This window comes from Berghia stephanieae, chromosome 3 (genome assembly GCF_034508935.2).
Source record: "Berghia stephanieae isolate SIO BIC M18660-M18661 chromosome 3, UCSD_Bste_1.3, whole genome shotgun sequence".
Classification (NCBI taxonomy): Eukaryota; Metazoa; Mollusca; class Gastropoda; order Nudibranchia; family Aeolidiidae; genus Berghia; species Berghia stephanieae.
This window is the reverse complement of record NC_088362.1, coordinates 81,534,036-81,544,580: the sequence shown is the minus strand read 5'-3', so window position 1 is coordinate 81,544,580 and position 10,545 is coordinate 81,534,036. Positions and strand designations below refer to the sequence as shown.

Here is a 10,545-nt window from a genome sequence, read left to right as displayed (position 1 = left end):
AAGCTAGCTAATTCATTGCATAAATTAATGAATTTTACATGTGTATTTAATGAATTAATATCCTTAGAATAAATGAGGAATACCAAAACCGTATAGAAGTGACTGGACCGTCTATCTGGATACTGTGACAAAGCTATAGGGAGAAGAGTGAATGTTTTCTGTCTATATTTCATTGTAACAGATTCACAAAAGACGCGTGTACGGTAAAGTTTGAGCTGTTATATATAGCGCAATATCCATCCAAACGTGTTCAAAGCGCTTTACAAAGGGTCCCTGACCAACAGCAGCATTTAACATGTTGAACGAGACATGACGCATGTTAGGCGATATTACAATTTTTTCCCCGACAGAGACGACGTTGTTGAGTACCGTGAACAGCATTGTCTCAAAAAAAAAATATATTACCAAGTGTCATGTCTCGTCCTACATGTTAAGCGTTCCTGTTAGTTATTGGTCCCTTGTAAAGAGCTTTGAGCACGTATAGTGGGTATTGCGCTATATGAATGCTCTAGATTTTTTGAAATACATATGTAGTATTCCTATTACTTGTCTCGCAGGAAGATCACCAACCATCCCCAAGATGCTCATGCAAGATGTCATCGCCGCCTTTACCATAGTTGTAACGGTTCTGTGTTGTGGAACAGCAAGTCAATCTTCCTCCCAGTCCCAGACAGATCAGTCAGACCAAAAGCCCAAGCCTTGCTGTTTTCACAACCAGGGAAAGGGGGATTTATTCTTTATAGGCGAGGATATGACGGTAGGTTACTTCATTTGTGCATTATGTGGGAGTACTGAAGAAACTAGGGAGAAGGCACCGGTGTATGATAAAGATTTGAACAAGTGTGTATGAAAGGTGCCAGACAAAGCAAGAAAGAAAAATACAAGAAAAATAAACATCCCTAAAAATCAATCTACCTCGACTAGAGATCGAACTTCAGACCGTCTGAGTACCGGTTAGACGTGCTACCATTACACCACAGAGCACGTCTGACCGGTAATCAGAAGGTCTGAGGTTCGATCTCCAGTCGATTTTTTTTGGATGGTTTCTTCTTGTTTTGTATTTTTCTTTCTTGCTTTATCTGGCACCTTTCATACACGCTTGTTCAGATCTTTATCATGAGGGAGTACCCGAAAGGTACAGATTCTCAGATAGCTGCGCTGTTTGGCCTTGAGCAAGAAGTCACCTCGCCCTAGCTCAGCCTGCGGCGCTGCACTGGGCTTACGCCTGGTTATTCCAATCTTCTCTTGGAATAGGCCCTAAAGACAAATTCCCCCTGTAGGATGATTAAAAGGAACTTCTTTTTTCTTTTTTTCTTTTTAGTTCATTTTTATACGACAAGATGGTCAACCAGTGTTTTTGTTGTTGTTGTTTGTTTTGAAATTGAATAAAATAGATTCTTCTTGAAGTCATGATAGGTGTTTTAGTGTTAGTGCGATAAGTTGCTTCTTTCTTTTCATAGTGGTGCCATTTTATATAACGTTATACGAGTATTAGACAGAAAAAGTATGGAGCGGGCACTTGTATCAATAAAATGATAAATATACGGTATGGAATGGTGCCAAATGAAAACAGAATAAAAATATCGCGGTGTTAGAGCCAAACTTGGGATCCACCTGTAATGGCACCCTCTCGGGCCGAGAGAGAGAGAGAGAGAGAGAGAGAGAGAGAGAGAGAGAGAGAGAGAGAGAGAGAGAGAGAGAGAGAGAGAGAGAGAGAGAGGGGGGGGGGAGAGAAGACATAGAGAGAGAGAGAGAGAGAGAGAGAGGAGAGGGGGGGGGGGGGTCGCACTCGCCATTAAGCTTATAATATATAACACCAAAAGGCAGGGTTCAATAGAAAAACGAATTGCTGACTGTGCATCTCATGTCTTATATTATGTGGGATTTAACTGGTTTACACGTTAAAAAGTAAATAGATATGTACGACATTTTGGTTAGATTTGTATGTTACATCAAGATTAAATAATAGAATACAGTTTGGTTGTTTTTTTAATTGCACAAAAATCTAACATTTTGTAATTATGTTATTATTTTCGTTTTATTATCACTTTACGGCACCTTCTTCACACTTATATACCTATATATATATATATATATATATATATATATATATATATATATATATATAGTATACCAGACAAATTGAATAGGTGGGTCATATTTATGTACACCTTTAAACTTGAAATGACATACTTGTAACATAAGAATCTACCAAGGCATCAAACGTCTCTATTTTTTTCTTTTCGTGGTGGAAAGCAGGGAATGGAGGAAGGGGTGTCATCGACGCGCTCTTATTTGCAGGTCTGATAACTCAATTCCTTATGGACACATTGTTGTAATGGGAATCTCAAAAAATGACGCAAAATATTGCCCATAACAACGTTAAACCAGGCCCATAAGTGAGTTCGGATGTCAGACCTGCATATATGTACAAGTAGGGTGTTATCATTTACAGTTCAAGTCATCAATTTTTATTTTTTTTAATGTAAAAACAGAGGTAGTCATAATTATTATAAAATAGAATTGGTTCGGTACAAATAGCATAATGCTTTGTTGTTTTTTTTTAATCCTATTATTCTTATTTATTTATTATTTTTATTTTTTAATTAATCTCAATCAAGGGAAAAGTGTGATGTCAAAAAAAATGGTTCCAACCTCATTGGAAGTGTAAAATCACTCTTCTGGAGGACTGAATTCATACATTGTGGAAATGATCTGCTGTTTTCAGAGTGATGGCATTTTATTTTCTAGTCTTTTATATATATATATATATATATATATATATATATATATATATATATATATATATATATATATATATATATATATATTGCAAGTCGTCAATATAAATCATCCATTCTCGCTCTTTTACATCCCACAATCATTAGAATATGCCTATAAAGTTTAACTACTGCTACTAAAATAGTTATGCCATCTTATGATTCAATACGTAACCTGTTCATCATTAGACCTTCTGGTTAAATAGACACTTCCAAGTATTTTGAAACCGGAAAGTAGAAGGTTTGACGACTTTTCGTCCCTATTGAGAGCGAACATAACATTTTTTTTCCCCCACAGGCCTACAGTTTAACCTATTACAAGGACTATGCAAATAAAAGAATAATAGAAGTTGGCAGTGAGAGATCGCCTGCGCCCCTGCTGTTTTTGTATCGAAATTTCACAACGAGCAAAAAATATGCGATGTTTCGCGACGGAACGTGCATGTAAGTATTAGTTTATTAGAGACAGTCGCATACCTTATTGGGTATTATAATCATGATTAATATTAATGGTATTATTGTTTCCATAGTTGTCATGGTCATCATCACCATTACCATCGTCGTGTCGTCATCATCATTATCATCATCACCATCGTCGTCATTATCATCATCATAATCATCATCATCATCATCATCATCATCATCATCATCATCATCATCATAACTATATTGTTTTCATCCTCCAACTCCCCACTCGTCTCCTTCACTCCACCTCCTCGTCTTTCTTCTCATTATCGTCTTCATCCTCTCAACTCACTCATCATCATCATTATGACCCTTTCAACAAACGAGTAGCAAATGTTGTGTAACCGGTATCTCTTATATCCAATTATTTCCTATCAATAGTGAATCAAGTAATCGACAATAAATGTAATCTTTTGCACCCCTATTGTGGAAAGCAAGTCCACAAAATGTGATCAAAGCACTTTATAACATGTGTTATTCCACGAGCAACCATGTCCACGTAAAATGAGACACAACACCTGTTAGGCGCTTTTTGAAATTTCACTTTCACCGGAGAATACGCTGTTACCGTCGGGAACTCATTTTACATCTTAGTCTTAGTATGGTGAGAGAATGATGAGTATAGAGCCTTTTTCAATGACTCAATTAGCACCGCCACCACGAGACTCTTACCAGGGACCTATTGATCAAACGCCGATAGTCACAACATATACCTACACATGTAACCACAAAGCGGCAGATTACATACTTCAACTTAAAGCCTTATCAATAACTTCACCGTGAGTGTTTTGCAATTGATTTCTAGTATCAAATTGTTTTCTGTTTTGTTTTTATTTTTTTTATTCAAGAGTTAGTTTGGCATGGCGTGGCACTCACCTTCGGACCGGTAGGTGTCTGGTTCGAGTTACTCGCTGGGCGGCTCAAGGTTGAGTCCTCTTTACTCATATTCTGTCATCGCAGTCATGTGTAAATTGAGTACCTGGCCGTTGTCGCCGTCGCCAAAATTTTTTTTTTTCTTTCTTAAATAGCGCCTTACAGTACAAAAGTCATTCTTCGTTCTATATGTTATGTGTTGCTGTTTGTTTTGGACCCCTCCTAAAGAGCTTTGAGCTCATTTATTGATCTACATAAAAGCTCATTAAAAAAAAAATAAAAACGTTCGTGATGTATTTCTTGTCTTGTCAACCTCGTTCCATTCTACTTTCCAGGGAGTTACCAATGGTTGGAGAGAACATCCTCTGCATACCACAAGAAGCAAAGTTCAAACACAGCATCCTGTTGGAGGACGGAAAAGGAACGGGAAATTTTCGTCGTCTCGAATCATGGGAATTTGAGGTACATATTTGACCACTAAACAAAATACTTTGTTACCGACCTTCCGTTTCTGTTTATCTTCGACTGAGAGATACATGTAAATATGGTGTCAGTAGTAAAAGCTCTTTGAAGAAATTTTAAAAAATTAGTAGTAGGCCATTTCAGAAAGAAATAATATAAAGATAAATATGTGACATATAAATTCAAAACGCTAATACTCGCTAATCAGGGAAACCGAAGACTCCCTCCACAATCAAGGCATGCTCATTATTTTATTACTGTAATAGTAATAGGATTCAATAATCTGATGTCACGTCCGCCCAGCAACGAGCAGCTTGGTTCTAAACAAAGAAAATCGGTACTTTTTATTCTTCATGCTGGCTAGAACTTTTTCACATGTCGTGTGATCAGAATGTATAAAAGTCAAAACATGATCAGATCTATAATGTTTTTCTCCTACAGATAAACTTTTATACTCGTCGGAGAAGTATTTCATAAGGGCGTCCGCCATTGTTCCGTTAGTTTAGAACCAATTACTATGCGGCATTACGAGGGAAGTGAGGTCACGACTATTGAATCTATTATTATTGGGTTCATATTATTTGTGTCTTGTATTTTTTCATCTGCCTTCGCCGCCCCCCCCCCCCCCCCCCCCCCCCCCCCTTCTCTCTCTCGACTCACACACACAAACATACCCACACTTTTCCAAATTTTAAAACTCACACACACACACTAAGTTGATGATATTCTCTCTCTTTCTATTTCTAGAGCAATGGGGAATTCGATGGAAGAGTAGCAGATGTAACAGGAGGACGGTGCCATCCCTACATATTTAGGAAACAGGATACTATGGCCACGTACATATTCAACAACATTGTAGATGGTCTGGAGGAGGATGATTACCTTTTCTTTGATGTCGATCTCAGTGCCTGTCTTGGTCAACATTAACAAAATTAATAGATTCCTATCTATTATTATTACTACTATTATCTTTATATAATTCACAATGATTGTGCCGAATAAAATGTAACCCATCACCTCAAAACGGTATTATTTCGTGGAAGTTTCATCATTGCCTTTTTCACCCTGGGTCAGTGTAAATGAAGTTAGTCATAATAATGAAACTTAGTTTCACTGGGGACAATAAATTTGGTTGCTTAAACTGACAAAACCTAATACCCTGTCATCTGCATTTTTTGCGGCCGCAAATATCAGGGCGATCCGCAAATTTTGGCAAATTTCCCAAAATTGGTAAATCGTGGCAAATTTTGGGAAAATTGGCAAATCGCGTGGCAAATTTTGGGGAAAATAAAGAAGCGAAAACAAAATAACGGGAAAAAAAAGTGCGAAACTTGAGAAGCTTTGCCTGGTCCCAAACCAAAGGAAGCTACTCTCTACGGATAATGATCCTTTAAAATATTTGCAACAGAGCTATTCACTGTCATTTCATTTCCCAAGTCAAATAAATCGAGTCACTTACACTTCCAACTTCAGTCATGGATCGTTTCGTCAAAAACTCTTAAAATAAGGACCCAAAGTGCGGCAAATTTTGGTCTTTTTGGCAAATTACTTGGCAAATTTTGGCAAATTTTAGGTTCCAATTTTGCAAAAAATGCAGATGACAGAATACCTGACATCTCAGGTCATTTCAAATTTAACTCACTCAACCCTAGAGATTTTAGCTACTTTTCTTTCCCCCAAAATTTGCCACGCGATTTGCCAATTTTCCCAAAATTTGCCACGATTTGCCAATTTTGGGAAATTTGCCAAAATTTGCGGATCGCCTTGATATTTGCAGCCGCAAATTGTCATTTGCGGCCGCAAAAAATGCAGATGACAGATTAACATGTAACAATTTAAAAACATTAGCTTTGATACTACGCCTTATATTTGTCTCAGAAAAATGTAATAAATAGGCATGGGGTAAAAGCAACCCAGGTAAACAACGGAATATAGTCGAGTGTTAGGGTTGTGACTTCTGGGTCATTCCGGCAGAATACCGATGTATCACAAAAATGAGAAAACGGTGTCAACACTTGAGACGCCAGGAACATTATGCATTCTAATTGTTCTGGCTTCAACGTCATTTTTTTATTGACCTATTGGTTAATTAATTAAACAATTCTTATTATCATAATTATAATGTTTGTTCTTAATGGTTTTAACTCCCTCCTTACCGATAATTTCCAAAAATGGCAGGCTTACCCAGCAGAGAAATAGATTTGAAAAACTCAAAAGATCTCACTACAAAACAACTTTATATACTTATTAATTAAACAAAGATCATTGTGATGTACAAAATACTCAAAATAAGAAAAAAATGTATATTGTGTCGTAACAAATGTGACGATTTTGCAGTAGGTGGTAAGGAGAGCGTTAAGGCGCTTGCGACTCATTTATGTCATATCAGCGCAAGTAAAAAGGAAGAAAATGGAATAATAAAAAGCTAAAGAATTACAATTAAAGTACCAAAGAAATAGGTAGACAAATGGGAATTGGTTCAAATAAGGATGTAGATGTAGATTCCGAGAGCACAATATCAGTGTACTTAGTTTGAGATCACCTAAATGAATGTCTCCATCCTGACACTGACACAAGCACAAGTCCCCCCACCAACTGTCATAACAGGAACACACTCAAATGTTTACAAATCATATAAGATGTAAAACAAAAATATGCACAACAGAGATATGATTTATAAGACAAAAAACATCATCTCTCAAAACTCTAACCTTATATTTGACAGTATCCCATTCAGCCAGAGCAAAACCAAGTAATCTCATCTCATTCCAAGGATAGAAATAGAAAATAAAGTAAATGCCTCCCTGCCCAGTGTGATAATTATAAGTGTGTAATTATATGTACTTGTAAGTTGTACATGGGCAAAATGGACTAACATAAAAACGTACTAACTCAGCTTTACAAATGAATGAATAAAACATACATCCAATTTTCGAATGAATATGTCAACCTACTTTAAGATTTTAGTTTTTCCTAAGTTAATAAGAAAACACATTGAAAAATACGGACCATGGGAGCTTCCTTAACCCACAATCTATTGTTATTGGACATTATGCTTGAAGAAGCAGTAGAGTTGGATCAACGTAAAAACCCCTTGCTAAGTACCTACAGCTCTTTATTTTTATCTGCTATTTCTCGGTTTATCAGAATTCGAAATATAATACGAGCCTCCTCATTGGTTTTCCGCGGAGGATGGACAGTGTTGAAATGACTGATGACATTAGCGAAAACCTAGTGGTGCAGTGCTGGCAAAGGATACGCTGATAGCAGAGGATTTTGCCAGGAAGAATGGGGTCTGGTCTGTTATAATTTGTGTTGAGGAAAAAGCTCATACACGCTTAACAACTAGCTCGCTAACAAACTTTCGTCATGTTTGTGTGTTAACCCTAAGGCCATAGGTCAAAGTTAGAAAAAATGAAAAACCTGCCAGGACTGAGTCAGCAAAATAAAAAGTCAGCATGACAAAACCAGTCCATCGTCAAACTCAAACCAAATGCAAAAATAACATATAAAATACCAGTATGTAACAATATGTAATTTAGTACTAGGATTGACCTACATCCATTTTTATCATTCTATGCCTCTGACCTCAAGAAGTCGCGAGAGGGACTAAAGATAAGTTAAATTTGAAATCAATTCTTTTTCTTTTTTGGAGTGGTGGTGGCATCGATCATTCGATCATAGATTGTCCCTCTCTTTAATTCTTTTTTTTTTGTTTTCTATCTGGCACATTTCTACTTGCATCATTTCTCATATAAATACTCAGTGCAAGTCCCTAGAAAAGGCTCTCTTACAAAACTTCTTTACTCGCTCACATTACTCGGGTAACAGCGTTGGTGGTGAAGAAAGAATTTTTAACCGTTGCTTGTCTTGACCCACATACTTAATGTAGCTGTTAGCTCGGGACCCCTTATAAGTGCTTGAGATAATTAAAAAAAAAAACAAAACAAAACAAAGTTATATTTATAAATACACTCTTTAGGGAAAAAAATCAATCCCTACTCGCAAGCTATACGAACCAAATTTCTACTTCCAGCCATAGTCCAAGCTACTTTATTGGGACAGCTTGGTACCCGACAAATCGTCCCAATTAAGCGGCAGTTATGAAATTAGGTACAGAAAACTGATTTTTCAAACCCAACAATGCTCAATTTAGTCACTTTTGCTTAAAAGAGTTTGCAATTCTGAGCATTTTGATACCAATATCATACATGTATCTTAATTTTTAAGGAAGATATGGTCATTTGAAAATTTGACAATTTCGTCGTCGCGACACCCTGCTTCAGCACCCAACTTCGGGGCTTTGGAAAAAAAAAAGTATCGGGCTCACAATGACAAAATTTCAACTGCTTAGAGTCTCATAGAAATTAAACAACTCCAATTTTTTTCAGAACTCTAGCTCTTTATTTAATTACATTTTAAGCGCCACGAAAACGCAAAAAATGCATATTTCCCATAAATCGCCAAGGGAGACAAAAAATGTGTCCGTCGAGGCAGCCTCTGGTCGGCACGCCATTTTGCTCTCACTGACTGGGCTGTGCAACTCGTGTTTATTTACCAAAGTTAAATGCTGGGCGAAACTTATAATCGGTACGGCATCTCCATATTTTAAGAGAAAAATGGATGAGCTTTCCAGTAATGTAAAAATAGTCTGCTGAAATTTTGTGGAAATGAGTTCCTTTTTTTGAGAAATTTTAAAAATAAAATCGCTTCCCCTAAATAAACCAAGTTATTTGGTATCGATCGAAACGTCAAGATCTTGTGCACATTTAAAACCAATTACTGATCCGATACCACCCATGGCCCGAATTCTCCAAGCTCTTCAAGATGACAGATCGCGAAAAGTTCGTTTTTTCCATCAGCGGGCGAGCCGATTAGTGACTTGTTTCAAAACCCACTTAAATTATCTTTTTAAAAAAAGCAGATAAATCATTTAGACACCATTTTAAAGGGATTTGAATAAGCTTTCGATTGATATAAATTTTATCCTTGTCATTTTGATATTTAATGGAATACAACGAAGTAAAATTGATGTAAAACACATCGAAATTTGTCCGCCAGAGCGCATTAGCGGCAGTTTGCCGTACCTAATGAAATCGAGCAATTATTCATATTTACCATAGTCCCCTCTGCATTTATTCAGACTTGTGACAATACAATTAATAGTCTAATGAAAAATGTATTAGTTGCATTCAAATTCTTTTTGATTCACGTTTAAAGCCATAGGAATCAGTAAGATTTCTTTGAAGTCTATTCTTGGTTACTTTAGCGGCCACTTGACGCTAATCTGATCCAGAGCACTGTAGATTGTCGCCTTAATCCACTTGTGAAATCAGCTCATCCTCCATCATCTGAGTTCGAAGCAGAAAAATTTGATACATTTCTAGCTTGGCCATTCACCAAAAATGTTTCTTTTGTGTAGCAGTTTACAACTGTCTGTTGCTGAACTTTTTGCATGCTATCGTGGACATTGACCCACGACCATAAAGCGGCAGGCTGTCCCAATTAAGCGGCTGTGAATTGGAAAAGGCACGACTTCCGTTCCCAAGGAATTGTACCAATAGAACAGTAAAGGAAGGTGCCCCAAACGTAAACAAGGTCTAGAAGCACGTGGCAGACCACATGTTCCTGTCTTGACAGCTCACGTTCCAATGTAAATTATAGAAAAAAATAACCTTTAAAATTTGGCTGTTATGTGGCAAAAGAAACACATATTCATAAATACTAGATCACGCGTCAAATAATATCTAAATATTGATTTTTTATTAAACAAATCGTAAAATTTATCAAAAATTACTGTCGGTCTATTTTTAGACCACGGTCAATCTCATTCTCCAAAATCAATGCGCTTGTGTGAACAAAACAAGAACTATTTGAAATCTGGTTTTCGGAATAATTTAGCCATATACAAAGAATTTAAATAAATAACTATTTTATTTGTACGTATTTGTTTTTAACTGACTGA

General features: G+C 36.7%; 1 protein-coding gene across 2 annotated transcripts; it reads left to right on the top strand.

The window, feature by feature from the left end:
- The first annotated feature begins 100 nt into the window (after positions 1–100).
- LOC144969668 (uncharacterized) lies at positions 101–5,607 on the top strand. Of its 2 annotated transcripts, none has more exons than XM_078908813.1 (5): positions 101–203; positions 558–757; positions 3,079–3,224; positions 4,454–4,580; positions 5,328–5,607. In XM_078908813.1, the coding sequence occupies exons 2-5, from the start codon at positions 581–583 to the stop codon at positions 5,505–5,507; spliced, it is 630 nt and encodes a 209-aa protein (XP_078764939.1). In that variant the 5' UTR covers positions 101–203; positions 558–580; the 3' UTR covers positions 5,508–5,607. The 2 variants fall into 2 exon arrangements, with proteins under 2 accessions (XP_078764939.1, XP_078764940.1); XM_078908814.1 differs by having other exon boundaries at positions 108–198.
- Positions 5,608–10,545: the final 4,938 nt, after the last annotated feature.

Excerpts from the sequence above, each read along its gene's own strand:
- LOC144969668 (XM_078908813.1), top strand. The coding sequence starts at position 581 with ATGCTCATGCAAGATGTCATCGCCGCCTTTACCATAGTTGTAACGGTT. Across the intron at positions 758-3,078 it reads TTATAGGCGAGGATATGACG|GCCTACAGTTTAACCTATTA; the intron begins GTAGGTTACTTC and ends TTTCCCCCACAG. Across the intron at positions 3,225-4,453 it reads TTTCGCGACGGAACGTGCAT|GGAGTTACCAATGGTTGGAG; the intron begins GTAAGTATTAGT and ends TCTACTTTCCAG.